The 23,095-nt window shown below is 40.2% G+C and overlaps 1 protein-coding gene across 1 annotated transcript in view; it reads right to left on the bottom strand.

Moving 5' to 3' along the window:
- Positions 1-7,653, bottom strand: part of LOC311226649 (histone H2A.Z-like) — a gene marked incomplete at its 5' end in the record, with an annotated part of 32,507 nt that extends 24,854 nt beyond the window's left edge. The window contains one exon of the mRNA XM_084312066.1: positions 7,630-7,653. Coding sequence (XP_084168192.1) covers positions 7,630-7,653 — 24 coding nt within the window. The remainder of the gene's footprint in view (positions 1-7,629) is intronic.
- Positions 7,654-23,095: the final 15,442 nt, after the last annotated feature.

The following is a 23,095-nucleotide window of genomic DNA, read 5'->3' as shown; positions in this document are numbered from 1 at the left end:
AGCAGCGCTACTGTCACTGAAGTTGACACTGCTAGTGCTAGTACTAGTGTTAGCTCTGCTGCTCCTGTGCGCAGTGCGCCTATTATTGTTACCGCGCCGGTTGCCACTGCCAGACCCGAGTCTCCACCACTAGACCTGGACTGTGCTGCTACTCAACCACCACAATGCTGGGGTCCGAGTCAGTGGAACCTTTGGAAAAATAAATATACAGTAGCTGGTTATTTGCCAAGGAGGGATGCATTGGCTGCCTTCCATGTAAAATAGCAGTGGATGAATGGGACTGTGACTAGCTCTCAGAGCAAGAAGTTGAGGAAGAAAATATACTTGCACAGTGATAGCATTGCTCATAAGCAAGCTATAGAAATAGAAAGTCAAAACCAGAAGGAAGTGCTTCCAAAAAAAGTGAGCGAAATCACATCTGCTTTGCTCAAGGAGACAGCCAGTTCATTCAGGGCAGCATATACCGTCGCTAAAGAAAGGTTGCCGTTCACCAAACTGAACCCCCTTATGACACTTAATGAGTTGAACGGTGCGACAGTCGGGCCAGCTCACCGATCCGATCATTCTTGTGCACAGATCATAGAGCACATTGCCACAGAGATGAAAAAAAAACATTATTTATTTAGATTTATACAAGTATTTATTTTATGTTCATTTTATTATCAGATGATAATGTTACTTACTGTATCCTGATAAATGCTGCTGTTGTGCCATACAACTATTTATTTTCCATTAGATTATTGTTAGTTTTTGATTTATAAGTGCAGAGACAAATAAATGTTAATTCAAGTTCATAAATTTGGTCTAATTTTTCAAATTAAATTGTTGTATTTTATCAGATGCAAATAAGTAAATATGGCATTATATATCAGAGGTGAGTAAGAAAATGAACAAATATTGATGGTTAAGAATGAGACTGAATAATGACATCACACAATAGTCTAATGATTAGACTGTTGTGTGATGTCATTATTACTTAGTATTAGACTAATCCTAATGAGATATTCCTCTAAATATGACTTCGAAAACAGCCACAATTTCAGGAAAAAAATAGTAAAAAAAATAATTCAGGGGGCCCCCATAGCTCTCAGGTGATCATTCGAACCCTGATTTTGAGCGTTCGAATCCCTGTTTTTCTAATTTTTTACTTCTTCTTCCATCAAAAATGTATGTCACTTTTCTACCAATCTGTATTAGAGAGTCTCATCAGATATGGTATTACAGCTTGGTTTGGTAACCTGTCTGTACAATTAAAGTCCAAACTGGTCCGTCTGATGCAGACCGCATGGAAGATCATAGGGGTGAAAGGTCACCCATCCCTGCAGTCTATGTATGAACAGGCTACTCTAAGGCAAGCCAATAGAATAGTCTCGAAAACAAGAGATCTAATGTACATTAAACTTGAAAACAGTCTGTCTCGTCTCTCCCTCCATCCCAACAGGGGGGTAGAGTGACTAGCCTGTGTAGGTGTGACATTGGAATTGGCAACCCCCACACACACCATTGAAATGCTAATTGTTGGGGGACCCTGATGTAAACAAGACGAAAGTATTTCTCAGGTCTGCACCCCCTTAACAATTGTATGTATTGAGCTGTACTGTACTGTACCCATTCTGCAATCTGTTAAAATTTGATTTTACATTTACATTTAGTCATCTACCTATTGAAGTGTTGAGAGAAAAAGACAGCCAAGATTGTACTTTAAACTAAATTACTTTTATTTGCCTGTATTCTAATTACATGCAATGCTTTGGTCCAACATTTTAAATGTCAAAGTAGAACTATAATATGTACTTTCTCAGTCAGTGCTAAGTTCACATCAAAACAAAAGTAGAACTGTAATGTGGACTCTCATATTATTAACATTGACAAACATATTTACAATTAGCATTTTATAAAGTAGAACTGTAATGTGTACTTTCTCAGTCAGTGCTAAGTGCAGTCATCTTATGCAGCATCACTTTTCACATCAAAACAAAAGTAGAACTGTAATGTGGACCTTCTCCTATTAATTAACATTGCCAAACATATTTACAATTAGCATTTTATAAAGTAGAACTGTAATATGTACTTTCTCAGTCAGTGCTAAATGCAGTCCTCTTATGCAGCATCACTTTTCACATCAAAACAAAAGTAGAACTGTAATGTGGACTGTATCACAGGTCAATCACAAATGTCTCTCTAATCCTTGAGAACAATGCTGTCTCCCAGATTCACCAAAGCAGCACAGACTCGGATGATCTTGTCGATGCTGCTGTATTGATCACGATTGGCTTCACCTGCTAGACTCTGAACACAGCAAATTGGAACTGGACCCCGCAAACAGATCTGATCCCCGGGCGTGTGCAGCGCAGGGTTTATAAATCCACACTCCCTGACAATATGGATATCTGAGGCTCTGCCTCCCCAGGCCTGGGACACAAAGTTAATGTGACCCACTGGGCTGCACGATATGAACACTTTCACTTTGGCGTGGCGTTTGTAGGAGGAATAGCACTGAGCACGAGCTTTAAGAGTTCTGGGTGCATCGATGAAAATTTCAAAACAATCTATGATCGATGTGAGACGAGGAAACTTTGTTTTGAATACTGGGGGGATGGTTGAGAATATGTGGTCCCTGTCCTGCCATTTAATCAAGAAGTCAAGCTTGACGTACATCAGGTCTATCCAGGTCCAGAACACTTTGATGACTGTTAGTGATGGGTCGGTCATAGGTAGGTAGGTTTAACATAGCATTAGTTGGGTTTTTTTTATTATCCTTTGGCGGAATTATAGGTCAACGTGTAACTTTAATATTTCCGTTGGTGTACTATACTACTGCCGTCCGTCACTGGACCATGCGTGTCCCGACACCGACGCCTGCTGCGCCTGCTGTGTGCTGTGAGTGTCAGTGTTGCTACAGTACAGTCACAGTCGTCAGTCAGTCACACTTATTTAACATGATCAAATAATTATTATAATATTTTTTACTTCACTTTGAAATATTATAGTGAAATATTTTGCAATGTTGTCGCATTTATCTTGTTGAAATCCTCCAACAGGCTCTTTTTTGTAAGTTGACTGGTTTGCACACCAATAATACAGTGCAATAATAGAATAGTAGAATAGATAGTAAAATTATGCAATAGAATGGCCAGAGTAAAATAGTGCTACAGTACAATCAACAGCGGGGTGTATTAGAAGGCTATGGTGAAGAGGTACGTTTTTAGCTTATTTCTGAAAATATTAAGAGATCTAGCTTCCCTAATGTCCATAGGTAGTGTGTTCCATAACTTTGGTGCATAGTTAGCAAAGGCTGCATCACTGATTTTCTTTAGACTGTGGCTCGGAACCTTCAATAGTAGATGATCGCAATGTTTATACTTTGTATATAAGGAGGAGGACCTTGAAATCAATTCTAAATGTTACAGATGATTACTGATGTAAACAGGGGGATCCTGATGCAAACAAGACGAAAGTCTTTCTCTGGTTTGCATCCCCTTAACAATTGTATGTATAATTGTATGTAATTGTATGTATAACATCTGCCAAATTTTTTCATAGTTTTTGGTTCGCAGCGGGATCCGGAAGCGCCACTGAACCGTGAACCGTGAGTCGAATCAGTGAATCGGTTCATTGCCGTGAGCGTGTATCGAATCGCTCACTCACTGAAATGATCCGTTGGGCACATCACTAATGACTGTTGCCTTTGACACACCTCTGATGTGGGAGATGAGGTCAAAGGACATGTCGTGACACAGTTTGACAAGGGTGATAAATAGCTGATCTATGGGTGAGATTATGGTGCTCCTTGTCTTCTCTGTGTGCAAGAAAGAAAACAAGTGCTGAAGCACTGGCCAGGTAACACCTGTCATCATCTTGCATTTGGTGTCGTTGCTGTCCACAGATGAAGCGGTCAAGGAGCTTGACTCGACCTTGGTTCTCTGTTGGTCACCATCCTCCTTGGCTGCATCCCTCTCCTTTTTTCACGCCGCTCATGGCGACTGATGTTTGTTGACGTAGATGGTGTAGACTGTGATGTTGAAGGGAATACAGATGGTATGTAGTCTGGGTGTGTTTGGTCATTGACCTTTGCTCCTGAATGAATGAATGAATGAATGAATGAATGAATGAATGAATGAATGAATGAATGAATGAATGAATGAAAACGTTATTAACAGATTGCAGAATGGGTACAATACAGTACGGCTCAATACACACAATTGTTAAGGGGATGCAGACCAGAGAAAGACTTTCGTCTTGTTTACATCAGGGTCCCCCATTTTCAATTCATCATAACATGACATACATATACAGTACTGCTACATCTATACATTTATGACATACCAGATTTACAAATACAGTACTGTTTGTGATACAAAAAGAGTCTAAAAAAGAGAGTATATGATAACGTTAGCACACTGTCGATGGCTCATTGATTTAACTGTAGCTAGCAAGCCAAGTTACTTACTATGGGGGACCCTGATGTAAACAAGACGAAAGTCTTTCTCTGGTCTGCATCCCCTTAACAATTGTGTATACTGAGCTGTACTGTATTGTACCCATTCTGCAATCTGTTAAATAAAGTTTTCATTCATTCGTTCATTCACTTACCGATCTTTGTGCAGCTTCTTAGTTCAAGTGTCGAACGAAGTTGGACGTTGCATCTCCATCTGTGATCCTCGAACCGCACGTTTTGCATACTGCGATTCGTTTTTTGTTTATCACCGCATAGTCTTTATAACGAAACGCAACAATCCTGGGTAGCATTTTACATTTCGCCGTTCTGAATGAGTGAACTCAGCTGTAACATTACTTCCTGACTGTGGATCGCTCGTGCTATCGCGCAACGTGATTGGTCGGATTGTTTCAAAACAAAGTGGATCTGGGAAATGAAGTGTGGATTCGCACAAAATGAATTAATATATATATACATTTAATAACGTTAATTTTTAATCGTTGGGCATGGGGGGAGGTATCAAGTCTTTTCAAGTCAAGTGAAGTTGCGTAGCAACAACAGACAAGAAGTTGACTTCGAGAATAACTCATGTACAAATACCGATATGCCCTACTTTGTTTACTTGTTTATTGCACAATGTCGCTCTATTGGTTGGATTCTTATTATATATTATTACTATTGTATTATGCACATCGTTGCGGGCAATTTCATTTTATAAATAATAAAAAATATATATTAGACAAGCTGGGATTCAAACCCGGAGCGTCGGCTTGAGAGGAATGCGCATAAACCATTAGACCACGGTACTAGACAAAATATATCCATTATAAACAGAGCCCACCTGGCACCTCCACTAGCAATCTACACAAAATATACACATTGACTGCTCCATTCGACAGGTTTTAACTGGTTAATTATTTTATTCAGCAACATTGCGTGTTTACACAACCGCTTTACCGCTTTCTTCTGATGACATTAATGGACGTACGTCGGCTTGTTGTTTTGTTCCAGGTAACCATAGTTAAATTTCATTCCTGCATAAACGCGGATCATTGTTCAGCATTCCTAAGCAATTTGCCTTCATTGTAATTTAAAGGTTTAGAACGCCTATTCACATATACGCCTGTAGACATATGGTATGGTATTTATTTTAGACAACAAAACATATACAGATCGTTATACAGTATACTGTGTAGGACGTTGTAGCGTCCGTCTAATGACTTTGCGCCTCCTGGCGGCATAAAATAGAACAGCAGCCTGGGTTCCTAATTCATTTCAACGACGTGATATCACCGTGCGCGCGTCGCGGCAAAGCGACCATGAATACTAAAGGCTTCATCTGTAGTAGCCAATCTAAAACCCAGTGGCGGCTCCTGGGTTATTCTCCAGATGGGGCGCTAGGGGGCGCTATACCAAACATGTACCACGCATTGGCCAAATAAAGTACAGTCTAATTCAACTTGAAACAATATATAAATAGAAACGTTAGAAACAAACTCGCTCCGTCTCCAAACACACGCATAGGCAGAGAGAGAGAGAGAGAGAGCGAGAGCGAGAGAGAGAGCGAGAGAGAGAGCGAGAGAGAGAGAGAGAGAGAGAGAGAGAGAGAGAGAGAGAGAGAGAGAGAGAGAGAGAGAGAGAGAGAGAGAGAGAGAGAGAGAGAGAGAGAGAGAGAGAGAGAGAGAGAGAGAGAGAGAGAGAGAGAGAGAGAGAGAGAAAAAGATCGCGACTCACCAGCTTGTTGTTGTTAAATTGACAGCAGAGCAGGCAGCAGGGCTTGATAAAGTATAATCCACTCCATGGCATTGTGCATGTCCCTCCAACTCACTTTGTTTAATTGAAACGTGGTGGGCTTGATAAAGTGTATAATCCGCTGTTGATGATGTATATCCAGAACACTGTCCACTGTCCACCAGACTGCATCCGCCATATAGCTTGTTAGCTGTTAGCACCACAACAAGACAGTTTGTCCATTTCCGCATCGAACAGACTGCAAACTACCTGGCGTTCTATCGCCATGCTCTAAGACAAACTCTAACCTTAACCAACTTTGAAAGAGTGCCTAAGCTTAACCGTCGAAAGAACTTGCAGTCACGCTCTAAATAGCTGCATCTCAGTCACAACAACACAACTCTCTCCCGAATAAGCTAGAATTGGAACATAGAAAGTGGATTCGGCCAATCAGAGAGCATCTCCGTGAAATGCGGCTACAGAAATTCTTGACGCTGCTGCCTAGACCGCTTCAAATCGCGCCCGGATTCCAACATAATAGTCATATTTCAACGCACAACGCGTTAAGCACTGATTGGCTGCGACGGATACAGCGATCGAACAGTGACGCGCACTCAGAGCGCTATCGCGTCTAGCCCGGGCCGATAAAAAAAAAAAAAAAAAAAAAAAAAAAAAAAAGTGAGTCACTTCCTGTTCAGGAAAACGAGTATTTTTTTATTTTATATATTAACGTTATATTGTGCATTGGAAACACAAACATACTTAAAATGAGTAAATATTATTCATTTTAAACATGTTTATATTATTTATAGGGCTATAAAACTAAAAACTAAAAAATTATTTTTCTTGTTCTTCTCTCATATAACCAGGGCAGGGCCTGAGGGGGGGCGGCGCCCTAGCGCCCCCCAGTGGCGGCCGCCACTGCTAAAACCTGTCTATTCTGCCAAGAGATTATGCTTGTGGATTTCTCCTGACTTTATTTCCATGACCTCCCAGACCTCCCAAAATGGCTGCCTGCCATCTCATCATGCAGTTTAAAAAAAAATCTATTTAGGTCACACATCATATACTTCACATTTTTACTTTATTTATATACTGTTAGTACACTATTAATATACTGTTAATATATATTTGTATTATACTTCACACTTAATGTGAATCAAATGTAGCAAATGTAAATAAAATAATCTTTTAATAATTTCTTCATCGACTACTGCAGGCCTGTTTTTTATTTATTTATGTATTCGTTTGTGACTGTGGGGTGGGTCCTATGGGACCTGTGGGATCCACTGTTTGACTATTCACCGACCTCTTCTGGGGTAGACAAAATGCGACAACAATATCAAAAGTGTCAAACATTCCTGTGTCACAGGAGGGGGATGCCCTATCCCTCGTCACCGTGCAACCGTGGTTTCGCCCTGCCCATGGATTCGCAGGTTTTCTCTGTCTATTGGACTGACCCCCATCACCCTGTCCACCCCCATTGTGGTTCATCTGCCGTTTTGGACAGGTGTTTGCCATGTGGCCTGGATTTCCGCACAGCCAACAAACTTGTGGGCGTGGCCCAGTGATACCAGTGCATACATTACATTTTTTTTTATTATATAAATTATATATATTTTTTTATACAGCTACTGTTTTATATATACTGTTTTAGTAATAACTAGAAAGTAATGGTATTTATTCAACAACAGGTGATTGATTAATGATACTAATACAAATCTATACAATGAGTATGGGGCTGCAGCACTGCAGATATACCCTACTCCAATGATCCACACGGACATTAGACGGTGTTGCACTCGCTACCCAGTGGCTCTGCAGATATACCCTACTCAGTCTACAAGGCTCCGTTGAAGTAGCACAGAGGATCTGTTGTGATTTTTGCACAATAAATATTCAACATTCTCTTTTGAGACTGCCTCAGACTCTTATCATTTGGCACTAAAAGCTAAACATTGTCACCGATATGGCTGTCCGCAACATGTCATTAATTGTGTACGCGAGGTGGTTCAGTGACAACGTTAACGTGAGCTAGGTTAGCTAGCATGAGCTACCGGGAGATGGAAAGACTGTAACTTTACTGGTGAAAATGTGATTTACGTTGGAATACTCCTTTGCCAACTTGCTGTACTTTGCTTGCAGGTCTGCAAGTTCAAGTTCAAGTTCAAGTTCTTTAATAGTTGTCATACAGAAGTACAGAATACTTTCATACAAAATGCTTCTTACTGTTACGCTCCAGAGACTGTGCTAGACAAGATAGTATCAAATAACATAATAACATAATATAGCATGAATTTAGAAGAAGAAAATGAGGTCACAGTGTTCGGTATAGACATATGTACAATGTTCTGAGTTACCATATAATATACAATACACAATACTATGCAGTGTACTAATGTACAGTACTATCTAGTGCAAAGCAGAAATGGGATGAGTACAATTTTAGGTACAATTTACAGTAAGGTGTACGAGTTGTAGTGCAATCCTTCATCCATAAATATAAAGTGTGGGGAGTGGGTGCTACAGTGTGTTTGTTTAAAGTGGGTGTGTGCTATAAAGTGTGTGGAGTGGGTGCTACAGTGTGTTTGTTTAAAGTGAGTGTGTGCGTGTGGATGTGTGTGCTATGTGCGTTTGGTGGTTGTTGTTGTGTAGTGTTCATTCATTGTTCGTTTAGCAGCCTGATGGCCTGGGGATAGAAGCTACTTCTGAGTCTTTCTGTGCTCGCCTTGAGACTCCGGTATCGCTTGCCTGACCGCAGCAGTTCAAAGAGGCAGTTCGGGTGACTGGAGTCTTTAATGATTCTCTTAGCCTTGCCCTTGCAACGCTTGTAGTAAATGTTCTGGAGGGTGGGGAGCCCCCCTCCAATTGTGCGTTCGGCTGAACGTGTCACTCTTTGTAGTCTGCTTCGGTCTTGTGCAGTGCTATTCCCAAACCAGGAGGTGATGTTGCCGGTCAAGATGCTCTCTATTGTACATGAGTAGAAGTTCTTAAGGATCTTCTGGCTGACTTGGAACTTCCTTAGGCGCCTGAGGAAGTAGAGGCGTTGTCGTGCCTTCTTCACCACACTGTTAATGTGTGTGGTCCATGTCAAGTCCTCGGATATGTAGGCTCCGAGGTACTTGAAGCTGTTGACTCTCTCAACCGGTGCCCCGTCGATGCTGAGGGGGCTGTAGTCCTTGACCCCCGACCTCCTGAAGTCTACAATCATCTCCTTTGTTTTGCTGACGTTCAGGGAGAGGCTGTTTTCCTGGCACCATCCCGCCAGGACCTTGACCTCTTCCAGGTAGGCCCTCTCGTCGTTGGCAGAGATCAGGCCCACCACCACTGTGTCGTCAGCAAATTTGACGATTGTATTGCTACTCCGCTGAGCCACACAGTCGTGTGTGTACAGGGAGTAGAGGAGGGGACTCAGAACACAGCCCTGGGGGGCCCCTATGTTGAGGGTGATGGATGAGGAGGTGCAGTTGCCTGCTCTCACCATTATTATCATAATCCAGCCATTATTGCTGGATTATGAATAGCCCCAACTTTAGCCAAGGTAACGTTATGGCTAAACCTTTAACGTTAGTTAATGCTAGCTTTCGGTTAGCTGTTCAATGCTAATAACACCACCAAGCGAACCCATCAGAGCTCCCCGTCAACACCGCTCTGTCGGGAGGATGGCATTTAAGAAAGTATCTGCTGTTAAAATGACAAACAGCATTGACACTTTAATTCACGGCCGGTTAAACACACGTTTGTTTTATAATGCTCACAGCAGACCGCAGTGTTGTTGATAAATTACGTGGGGCCGGGGGGATTTAAGTTCCGCAAAATAAAGTTCCGCACCGTTGCAATCGTACGGTGCACAGCCCGTACTGTACCGGAGGACCACATTGACGCGGTACAGTACATATCCACGTACCGTTACACCCCTACTATCCATCATAACAGTTGTTTGAATTATTTACTAATACTTAGTCTCTTAGACTCTCTGAGAGAAACCTCTGTGTCGTTTCTATTAATAGACTGCTCACAGAACTTTTTTTTATGTCACTCATTCCATAAGGACGTAGAATAAACATTTACAATTTTTTTTAAATGGTCCATTTGCATGTTCTTGGTATCTGAATCTAGGGACATATATGCAGGGCCGCCTCAGGGGGTGTGCGAGCAGTGCGGTCGCACAGGGCCTCGCGGGAAGGGGGGCCTCGCAAAAAAAAAAAAAAAAAAAAAAAAAAAAAAAAAAAAAAATGTTTGGCGAGGCCCCCCTTCCCGCGAGGCCCTTTTTCATCACAGACCTAAAATCTAGTTTTGCTTATATGCTTATATATTTCACATTAGACACGTTTGTAGAATGACTTGTTCCTGGGTCTGCACCTGGGTCACTATTGGAGCTCTGGTGCTCTGCAGCAGGCATTGGTTTCAATGAGGGGAGGGGTTACAGGTAAGTTAGCGTCTGACTATTCCACGCGTGCAGCATTGGAGTTTATGCCAGCCACGGTGAAGAGGACATCGTTCGGCAGATGGACTGAAGATGAAAGTTGTTGCATGTTAGACAGTTCAGTCAGGCTAGCCATCCCGGCTAAAGACAGGGACAGCTAGTTAGCTTTAGCTACGTTATAATATTGAGTGCTAACGTGTGGTTCAGTCGGGATAGCCATGATGATGTCGGCTAGTAGCTAGCTTAGCTAACGGCTAACTAGCATTAGCTAACCTATCCAGAGGGGCGAGGCGAGTGGATGTCTTTTCAAAAGAAGGAGAAGAGAACTTGTGAGCAGATAAATCTGTTAGGCAGCAATACGCCGAAAGGTGTCCAGTCTGCCGGAAAGTACTCGAAGAAGAAGAAGAAGAAGAAGAAGAAGAAGAAGAAATTACAGCGTGGGCCAAGTCTCCTTCCAACTTTACCATTGGCGCCGGCCGCGCCGCATTCATTGATACTGCGTTATGGTGAGTCAACCTATGATTATATACCCGCCGTGGACCTGTCCTGACCTATCTATCTTTCTCTCTCTCTGGAGCCAAACTGGTCGACTAGCTAATATATAGTACTACTAGTAGCTAACTGTGTGTGCCTGGTGAGAGCACCTGGCTGTATGTAGACAGTAGCCGCATAGCTTGTTAGCTGTTAGCTAACGCAGAAGCAAGCTATGCGGCTACTACATGCAGCCAGGTGCCTGATTGAGCTAACTGTTAGCCAGTTAGCTGTTTAGCGTCAGCTGGGAACGTTCGTTTGATGCTATCAGTTAGCCTTGAGAATAGCAGGCCCTGGCACTCTGACTACGACATCATCTTTGACAGAAGATGTAGTCGGGCCTGCACCATGACAAGGCTCTGGCCATAGCTTTGTCCCGACAGCGAGAGGCCTTTCGTCAACGTGGAGACCTGTGTTGCGGCCTTTCGCCCTGCGCCTCGTGCATGAAAATGTCATGACATTACCCCACTCTTCCTTCCTTCCCCTCCCGAATGTTTTGTTAATAACGATGTTTTTTTCCAGGCAAAACATATGCTACTTCACAACATTTGGAGATACGACATGTGCTGTGTGTGAATGGTCGTTTGTGTAGCTTGGGTAGCGTTGGGCCGTTGGCCAAAGCTGTGTGTCACGTGGCCTGGTGTCACAGTACCTGGCTAGCCTATTTAGCTGATGTCGGCCATTGGCTCCTTGCTGCTTTGGTTTCTCTCTTCTTGTTGGATTTAAGTGTTGATCTTTGTCCTTTTGAATCTCTCATACATGCTATAGTCTCTCTCTAACACACACACACATGACAAACACACATGTTCTCTCTCTCTCTCTCTCTCTCTTTCTAACACACACAGTGCCTATGGCGGCCTTTCTCGATGGCTAGGCTGTGCTCAAGGATCTTCAGTCACAGTGCTCAGGTATTCTGCCACTGTGTACTCTCTGTTTAGGGCCAAATAGCATTTCAATTTCTTTCCAATGTGTCTCTCTCTCTCTCTCTCTCTCTCTCTCTCTCTCTCTCTCTGTACACTGTATATTGACTGTAGAACGGGAGCTCTCTCTCGCTCTCTCTTTTGCTATATGTTGACTGTATCATGCCCCGCCTTGGGCAGCGCTATTATTTAAGAATATGTTGACTGTATAAAAAAAAAAAAAAAAAATATATATATATATATATATATATATATATAAAAAAAAAATTATCTTTGACTGTAAATAACACCATGCTAAAATTGACCAGACCTGAAAAATCTAAGCAAATGAATAAAGGGAAGATGATTAAACAGAAGGTTTTGTAGATACAGTACTGAATTCTGCCATATTTTTTATAATGTAAATTTCTCCACCATTCTTCATCATATTGCAACACCGTTTTTTGCAAGACATTCACAGAAAGGTAGAGAAACGAACTGCGTTCTGTTTTATGGCAATAACGTTCAGGTTTGTGGGAGATAATCCCAAAAAATAAGAGAAATTAAAAAGTAAATCCAGAAGTCAGATGATTGACAGGGGCTGGTGTGAGCTGGGTAGGGTAGTTTTTCGAAATTTGAAAGCCCTAAGTCTCTTCCTTCAAAAGACTACACTCACTTTTGGATGTGCTACTTCCTCCTGTCAATATGCGCCGGTTTCCGACTCAATGCCCTGAGATTTCTATAATCTTATATTTCACTAATAACAGTTCAAATAATTGGTAAACAAACATAATGCTGAAAATATACACTTTTACTGTATATCTCGGGCTTAAGAGGTTAACCCTGTGAGGCCCAAATTAAAAAGAAATTAGCAACTTCAGAGGCCAGAGGGTGGGACATATAAACACATTTACTATCAAATAGCATTGTGAGGCTGAACAACAGGACCAATTGACTATACATGTGCTTAAAGGGGAACTATCTTATAAATGGCTTTTTTCAGTGTTTACCATTGTTTCTTAGCTATGTGGACTTATATTAATAGGATATATGTCTCTAATTCTCATATTGGCGAATTCTTCCAAATCTCCTCTCACAATATTCACCCTCACTGAACTGAGTCATCTGAAAATGTGCATATCTGTGATGTCAGAGATTTCTCAGCTGCATAATAATGTGGCAGTTGATGTGGCAGTTGGCACCAGGCCACACAGTGGTTGGAGCCCAGCCTCAAAACGGCTTAAGATCTTGAGGTAGAAAAATGCGGTTTTTAGTACTTGATTAGAAATACAAAACAATGCATTTTTTTTGAAAAAAAACCTAGGTGTTCCATAGACTCACAGGAATTGTGTAAAAGTGCCCAAATAGTGAAAGAAATAGTAAAATAGTTCCCCTTTAACATTTTTTAAATAAACATTATTTTTTTAAATGGCTAAAAGTGATTTTGTAATTTTGCAACCGTGGGTCTCACAGGGTACTTTTAACCCTGTGAGGCCCAAATAAAAAAGACATTAGCAACTTCAGAGGCCAGAGGGTGAGACCTATAAACACATGAAGGGTGCCGTGACTGAAAAAAAAGGTTGAGAAACGCTGGTATATGGTGTGGCTCTTTGTGGTATCACAGTCATTTTTTTGTGGCTCTTAGTCTCTGACTGGTTGGCCACCCCTGCCCTAGATACTGGCTGTCTGTCCCGAAAACACCCAGACCAGTCAAGCTTTGCCTCCCTCCGCATCACACTCGCTTCTGCTCTCATCAGCAATGTAACTGTCACCCTTTTGTCCTTAAAATAAATGTATTGGTAGTTCACAGATATTTTTATTTGAATATTTATAGATATCCTTTTGAATACCCTCTCTGCCTGCAGTTCCCAATCTATATAATCTGCTCTATGTCACAAATATGTTCCTCAATATATATGTATTCACATATGTATCCAAATATGTGTGGATTTTTTATGCGAAATATGTTGTCAATTCTGTTTGTCAATTATACAACCTGTTCTTTTTATTCTCCTTAGGTCATCTCGTTGGGACCGTAGAAAAAAAGAAACAACAAACAAAACAATGATTATAAATCTCACTTCTTATAATCACTTTGACTCACAACAATATATCTTCTTTACTCAGAGAAAACTTCAAGACTTTCTACCAGAAAATAAGAACTTTGGCATGTTTTTGCCTCTGGTCCATTCCAAAAAGTCACAGACCTCGTGGCCCCCACCCTTGTGAGTCGTGAGACTCCGCCCTCTAGATACTGGCTGTCTGTTCTGACAAAACCACTAGTCGAGCCTTTTGCCTCCGTGTCTCTCTCCTCTGCTTCACAACCAAGAACTAACCGTCTCTTCCTTTAAACTCCTTCCCCGCTGGAGCTTAATGACCGATTAGAGGCTCCCACGCCAGCGTTAAAGTCAATGGGAGCGCAGGGACATTTGCAAGTGGATAAAATATATATATACGATGTTTTAGTGCACTTCAAGCGCTAAAGGGATTCATAACAACTTATAGCAGGGTCATTCTCAGTGTTAGTACTCGTCTGTTTCTTTTCTTTTCATACCAACATTACCTTTTTAAGTGAACGTGGTCTTGTCCTTGTTGTATCCATGTGTAATGTTGATAGTAGTGGGTGTACACAGATGAAAGAGAGCAAGTCTGTGTCTGAGATATAGGTCCCGACTCCCAGGCTATTAGCCTAGCCATCCTCTTAGCCTCCGTCGTCTTAAATGCTATGTTCTTTTGGTAGAACTGTTTGGCTCAGGAGTGTTGAGAGAGTAGCAGATTTCGTTCATGGTTATTGGTATAAGCTGTAGTCACGAGAGACCTGGGACGCAGTTTTTAGCCTCACGTATGTAGCTTGGCTTTTTTTTTTTTTTTTACAGTTTCTTTATTTTCCCTTTTCAACATGAAACAAGACAATACAATAACAATACTAATAAACAAGACATCACAGGACAATAACAGTAATAATAATAATAATAATAATAATAATAATAATAATAATAATAATAATAATAATAATAATAATAATAATAATAATAATAATAATAATAATAATAATAATAATAATAATAATAATAATAACGACAATGACAAGACCATCAGTTAAATCAGAATAATGAAAAATAAAATAGTCATGTATAAATTAAATATATAAATTAATAAGAATATATATATATATATATACATATACATACACACATACATATATATACATATATACATGCATATACCCACATGTATGTACCATAAGGCGAGATTACTTGAGCACCAGTCATCTCCAGTATCGACAACCAAGGTCCCTACCCCGTGAGGACCCCAAATCCGGCGCCCCAGCGAGCCAGAGCATCATGCCTCTTTAACACTCCGACTCACCAAGACCTCGAATCAGAGGCCCCCACCAGTCCGAGACCGCGTCTTGTTTGCTTTTCTCATATTTTTATATTCAGAGTTAATGATATTGTTTACACTGTTCATTTTTTCTCATACGTATTTTTAAATAAACAATAATAAATAATAACAACAATGACAACAACAACAACATCATTGTTATACAACAGACAGGCCTCTTACGCGTCTGTTGTACAACTTCTTCCACTAGGGAAACCCACCTCCAAAAAATACACAACCGGGGATAGACATCCCAAGACCCCCGGCCCCCACCCCTCCCCCAACCAAACAGCAAAACCACCAATCGACACGGCCAGCGACAGCATGCGGATATATTCACATACCGCCACTAGCCGTATCAATCAACAGCCCCTCTGCTCAATCGAGAAAACAGCGGAGACCAAAGGTCCCGGAACATCCACCCCCGGCCGCGCTCCTCCAAGGTCAATCTCTCCAATGGAAGAAGCTGGGATATCTGATCTTGAAACATCTCAAAAGTGGGCGAAGAGTCATTTTTCCAAAACAGGAGAATACATTTCTTGGCAAAGTATGTTATGACAATCAGCAGTCTATATTTTTTTGGATCCATCTTGATTTCTGGTAATTCATTAAGTAAATAGGCACATGGGGACAAGTCAAATTCCGTTTCTAATACAGATTTAGTAAATAAATGAATACAATTCCAGAATCGTTTTAGTTTATCACAGTGCCAAAACATGTGTAGAAATGTTCCTTCGTTAGTTTTACATCTAGGACAGTTTATTGAATTATCTCTAGACATTTTATGCATTTTTATTGGAGTTAAATACAATTTATGGATAAATTTAAAATTTGCTTCTTTGATTTTGTTACTTGTAAATGGAAAGTGTATTCTATCACAAATATTTAGCCATGTATTTTCTGCAAATGTCATGGTTAGGTCTGTCTCCCAGATCCTCAACAAAGGCAAAAAAGATGAGTGACATTCTTTGGAGAAGATGTCATAAAATTCACTAATTTTACCTTTAATTGTGGTCGATGACATTAGTATTTCTTCTATTTCATGTAATTCTAGTCTTAGTTTATTTTCTCTTCTCAGTATGTGTATAATGTTTCTCATTTGTAAATATTTAAAGAAATCAGTATTTGGGATGGCATATTCTGTTCTTAAATCCATAAATGATTTTAACTGCATATTTGTATGAAACAGGTCTTTGAATTGACTTATCCCCAACTGAGCCCATTTGAGTATATTAATTGATCTTAGATGTTTATCTAGATCAGGATTGTGATAGATAGGAGAGTATATGGAGGTACAATTGGTGATACCCAGTTTTTTTGAGCAGTCCTTCCAAGCACATAGTGTGTTAAAAACAGTGAAGCAATTACCTATGTTTCTTATCTTTTTAAATTGTTTTATAAATATGAGAGAGTCCAATGGTAACGGGTCAACAAATTTAGCTTCTAACTGAAACCACTGTGAGTCCCGTCTTCCCAACGACCATGACAGTACATTTCTTAATTGGGCTGACCAAAAATAATGTTGGAGGTTGGGGAGACCGAGACCTCCCATGGATTCTGGTTTCATAAGTGTCAATAACTTTATCCTAGGCATTTTGTTGCACCAAATACATTTTGAGATGGGTCTATTCATAGATTTGAAAAATTCTGTAGATAAGTAACATGGTAACATTTGAAAAAGGAAATTTAGTCTTGGAAGGACGTTCATTCTTATTACATTTATTCTTCCCAGCAGAGATAATGGGAGCGTGGACCATTTACACAAATCAGTTTTTATCTTTTCTATAAGAGGACAATAGTTTTCCCTGTACAAGTTCTCTAGTTGCGGTGTAATGTTTATTCCCAAATATTTAAACCCTTCTGGAGACCAATTGAAAGGATATGTTTTATACATCGTTTCGGTTGGGGTCATATGCAGGAGACAAGCATTTGATTTATTAAAGTTTAACTTATATCCAGAGTATTTTCCAAATTGTTCTATTTCGTTATATAAGTGTGATAAGGACTGTTCTGGGTCTTTTATGTATAAAATAATGTCATCCGCGTATAAGGATATTTTATGTTCCTCCTTATTCATTTTCAGTCCTTTAATGTGAATATTGTCTCGTACACATGACGCCAGCAATTCAATCACCATCGCGAAGAGTGAACTCGACAGTGGGCATCCTTGTCTTGTCCCTCTCGTTAGTGTAAAAAAATCAGAGGAAGCTCCATTGGTAATGACAGCTGCTTTAGGATTTTTATAGATTGCTTTAATCCAAGCGATAAAGTTTGGTCCCATATTAAGCTTGTCAAGTATAGAAAAAAGAAAGTTCCATTCAACCCTATCGAATGCCTTCTCTGCGTCCAGTGATAGGAGCAGAGAAGGGCTCCGACTGGTGTCCAAATGGTTTATTACATTTAAAAGTCTCCTTATATTGTCAGCAGAATATCTCCCTTTTATGAAACCTGATTGGTCTGGATTAATCAATTTAGGCAAGATATCTTCTAGTCTTTTTGCTAATAATTTGGTTATAATCTTGTAATCGTGATCTAAAAGACTAATAGGTCTATATGATGAACAATTTAAAGGATCTTTGCCACTTTTGTGCAATACTGTGATATGTGCTAGGTTCATTGATTGAGGGAGTATTCTATTGTGACAGAAATTATACATCATTGCCATAAAAATGGGATGAAGTTCAGTCCAAAATTCTTTATAAAATTCAGCAGAAAAACTGATCTGGTCCTGGGCTTTTATTTATGGGCATTAACTTAATTGTGGCCAGAACCTCTTCTTTTGTAAATGATGAGTTAAGGTATTGCTGGTCTAATTCAGACAATTTTGACAATTTCTTATTTTGTAAGTACTGGTCCAGTTGTTCTTGTGAATGAGAACTTTGAGATTTGTAAAGTGTATTGTAGAATTCAAAGAAAGCTTGATTAATCTCTTTAGGTTGATATGTTATATTATCATTGAGATTAATTGCTTTAATCGTTCTTTCAGTTTGTTCTTTCTTTAATTGATGGGCCAGTAATTTACTTGGTTTATTGCCAAATTCGTAATGCTTTTGTCTAACGTAATTCATTTTTGTTGTAATTTCGTTTGAAATATTAAGGTTTAATTTGGCCCTGGCCACAATTAATTGTCTCCAATTGTCCTCTGTAGACGCTGTCTTATGAAGTGCTTCACATATTATTACTTCTCTCTCAAGTTCTTGTGCTTGTGCTCTTTTTACTCGCTTTTTAAATGAACCATATGAAATTATTAGTCCTCTTAAAGTGGCTTTTGCAGCCTCCCAGATAATGTTAGGGTCAATGAGGGGGTCATTATTTTCCTTTATGTAGTTTGTAATCCATGTTCGCGTTTTTACTTTAAATTCTTCATCTTGGAGTAATGAATTATCAAATTTCCATTGTTTGGTGAACGAGTTGTTCCTATTAAACTGAATAGTCATGCATATTCTGGCATGATCTGATAAAATGATTGGGCTAATTTCACATTCCTTTATCATGTATATATATTTTGAGTAAATAAAGGCATAGTCTATTCTACTATATGAGTTATGTACATTTGAGAAGAAGCTGTAGTCTTTAATGCCTGGATGTAATTCACGCCAGACATCAATTAGGCCACTTTCTGCACATAACCCTTGAAGAACTTTTGAGGATTTGGAGCTATGGTTAGTTTGACTAGACTTATCCAATGCTGTCATTGTCAGATTAAAATCTCCCGCCATCACTCCAAAACCTTTACAGTTTTCATTGAACAGCAACACCATGTCAGACATAAATGTGGGTTCATCGGCATTGGGGGCATAAATGTTCAAAAAAGTAATGGATGTTCCCCAAATGCAGCCCGACACCAAGACAAACCGTCCGTTTGGGTCTGTAATTGTTTTTTCTACTGTAAATGGTATTGTTTTGTTAATCAAAATAGCCGTTCCCCTGCTATGACTTTTATATGATGAGAAATAGACCTGACCTACCCATTCTCTTTTTAACTTTGTGTGTTCAGTGTCTGACAAATATGTTTCTTGTAAAAAAGCCACATCTACTTTGTTTTCTTTTAGAAGGGATAACATTTTTTTCCTTTTAATAGGATTTCCCAAGCCTTTAATGTTCCACGAATTTATAATTATATCTGACATGGTAGTTGGTGCAATCTTTGAGGAGTATCTATGACTGTATACATTTGCCTCGAAAATATTGCCATTGCTTTTATTAATAAACATGACCAAAAAACAAAAACATAGAACACAAAACATACATATAATACACATACATAGAATAAAAAACATACATGAAATACATCAACCCACCCCAGCCATGGTTTTCTAAACCACGACATGTACCCCCTTACTCCTAGTAGGCCATAGAGAAACAATAATGGAAAAAACAAAATAACTGAAAAAGAATTAAATCTTTCTTATATTGGCCCCTGGAGCTTGGCTTTTAACCATAAACGCTGCAGAGCTTAATCCGGAAACGGAAATGGGAAATGCTGAAATAATAACGTGAATTATTCTAAAAGTTATAATTATTTTGTCTCATCTTGTTTTAGTCAACATAAATTAAGAGAGAATTCGTCATGGTTTTTGTAAACTACATTTTTGTGTCCTCAGTTGTGGTCAACGATATTTAATTAACTATTTAGTCACGTTAGCGTCACATGGTCTTCAATAACGTGACGTTGTCGTCATGAATAAAACCTTCGTTGATGAACATCTTTCGTCCTAATTTTCGTTGACAAAATTAACACTGCTCTATACTAAAATACTAAATTTTACTACTCTAAAACAAAGTATTTTTTTTACATTTAGTCAAATAATAAAACATATAGGTGTATTATTCAGCAGATGGCAGACACTGCAGTAGCTCCTCCAGTTGAAGAAGATGCTGAACACACAGAGCTCCTCCGGCAGCGCCATGCCGAGTTAGAGGAGGCGGGCCGGCAGCTCCAGATCAGGCTGCTGCAGTACTTCAGTAAGGTCCAGCCAGAGAAGGACCAGGACCAGGACCAGGACCAGGAGCAGGACCAGGAGCAGGACCAGGACTATGAGCAGCGCTACTCTGCCCTCCTGCAGGAGCTGTCGCATCAGACCAAGAACCTGGAGGCGCAGACGCAGGAGCTGAGGCTGCAGAGCCAAGAGGAACGCCAGGTTGGTGGTTTATTGTTTATTGTTTATTTATAAAGACTTTCGTCTTGTTTACATCAGGGTCCCCCATTTTCAATTCATCATGACATTTTCGACATACACGACATACAGATATACAGATATAAAAATCTAATCTAATCATCTAATCTAATCATGACATTTATGACATACAGTACTGTTTCATTTGTGACATACAAGATATGCAAATATACAGTACTGTTAAGTTAAACAGAGATCCTAACAGTAAATATATACATACGAGGGGGAGGGAACTGTACATTAGTAGGGGGTGGGTGGGAGGGGTTCAGACATTTACCGGGGCCAGTTTCGAATTGCAGCCTCCCGTAGGTGCTCTTTGAGAGCGGTTTTGAAGGTGGGTAGGGATTCACGTTTTTTTTACAGCTGTGGGTAGGGCGTTCCACATTGATGTGGCATAATTGCTAAACGTGTTTAGTCCCTTGTTTGAGCCTAATCTGGGTTGCACATGATGTGTGGAGCTCCCTCTGGTGTTGTGGTCGTGGTATTCACTGATCTTTGGGAAGTAATTTTGACATGTACATGGGTATCTTAGTGGTGTAGTGTATCTTGTAGACCAGGCCCATTGCAAGTTGCTGTACTCTCTCGTCTACTCTAAGCCATCCTAGGTTGTCAAAATGGGCAGGGGTGAGGTGGGTTCTAGGCAGTGGCGGCCCGTACTATCTACTGTTGGGTGGTCGCAGGGGGTTCACGTTAGGTCGAGTTGAAAATGTAACGTTAATAAATGCTCTGGAGCAATCTCTCTCTCTGTCTCTCGGATCAATCCAATAAAATAATTAACACATGTATATGTTGTCATTTTAAACAACTCACCATTCATTCATTCATACATTATGCATCAGCAGCAGCTAAATTAATGTTATAGTTCACAACACAGCATCGCGTTTTGAAGCGCTATTATCATCACAGCAAGCACCGGTCAATACTTTCCGTAGCCGCATTTCTCGGAGACACAGGAACACAGCATCGCTGTGTTGAGAGAGCGAGAGAGAGAGAGAGCGAGAGAGAGAGACTCACTGTTTAGTTTAAACGTCCAGGGCAGGAGGGCTTGATAAAGTGTATAATCCACTGTCCCACAGTCCCAGACTGTTGATGTATATCCAGACCACTGTCCAGACTGCATCCGCCATATTATAGCTTCTTGTTAGCCAAGTGTTAGCACCACACAACACAAGTACTGTGATGATTTCTTTGCCCATTTCCGCGTCGAACAGACTGCAAACTACCTGGCGTTCTATCGCCATGCTCTAAGACAAACTCTAACCTTAACCAACTTTGAAAGAGTGCCTAAGCTTAACCGTCGAAAGAACTTGCCGTCACACTCTAAGACAAATAGCTGCATCACAACAACACAAGTTACACAACAGCTACAACAGAAACTGACGTCGGCCAATCAGAGAGCGTCTCCGCGAAATGCGGCCAAAAAAAAAAACTGTCGTCGGCCAATCAGAGAGCGTCTCCGCGAAATGCGGCTACGGAAATTATAGACGCTGCTAAGGCTGCTGGCTTAGACCGCTTCAAATCGCGCCCGGCTTCCAACATAATACATCATATTTCAACGCACAGCGCGTTACGCACTGATTGGCTGCGACGGATACAGCGATGAAACAGTGCACTCAGAGCGCTATTGCGTCTAGCCCGAGACGAGAGAAATAAGGCTAGGAGAAATGAGGCTACGGTAACGGAACGTGAGTCACTTCCTGTTCAGGAAAACGATTATTTATATTTGATATTATTAACGTTATATTGTGCATTGGAAACACAAACACTTAAAATGAGTAAATATTATTCATTTTAAACATGTTTATATTATATATAGGGCTATAAAACAAAAAACAAAAAAAAATATTTCTTGTTCATCTCTCTTTTAACCAGGGTTAACCAGGGGGGGCGGCGCCCGAGCGCCCCTAGTGGCGAGCCGCCACTGGTTCTAGGAGTAAGGTCAAGCAGTAGTCTGACCAGTTTGTTTTGTGATGTTTGTAATCTTGTTTTGTACATACAAGTGCAAAAAAAAAGGCATATATTCACACAGCATATAAAATCATAACAATAAGTTAGGATAACAATCAATTAAGACATGTACAAGATCAAGGTTTTAAACTGCAACAGAGGGGAGAATCTCAAGCTTTAAGGACTGAGCTAGAGGGGTGTCACGGTTAGGCTTAATAATAGTGGACAGACGAACCCAGGAGCAGACCAGCAGAGGAGAGACAAAGACAAAAGTTGACTCTTGAAAAGTGAGAAATGCTCCTTTAATGTTGGAACGAGTAGCTTACAAACAAAAAGAGAGGGCAAGTCACCAAACGTGCTACTTGCCCTACAAAACATAAATACATATAACTAATTATATCCTCCGTGACAAGGAGCGATAGATACTTCGACAAGACAGATTAAGCTACTTACAAACAAAGTTCAGTGAACGGCTAACAAGCAAACGAACACAAGACAGGAACCAGGAACAAGGTGTAATTACGCGACAGGGAAGACAGGAACTCACAGGCATATATACAGA

The sequence above is a fragment of the Notolepis coatsorum genome (assembly GCF_963971535.1).
Source record: "Notolepis coatsorum genome assembly, chromosome: 4".
NCBI lineage: Eukaryota > Metazoa > Chordata > Actinopteri > Aulopiformes > Paralepididae > Notolepis > Notolepis coatsorum.
Note: the sequence above shows the minus strand (reverse complement) of the source record. Positions and strands in the feature narration are given on the sequence as shown.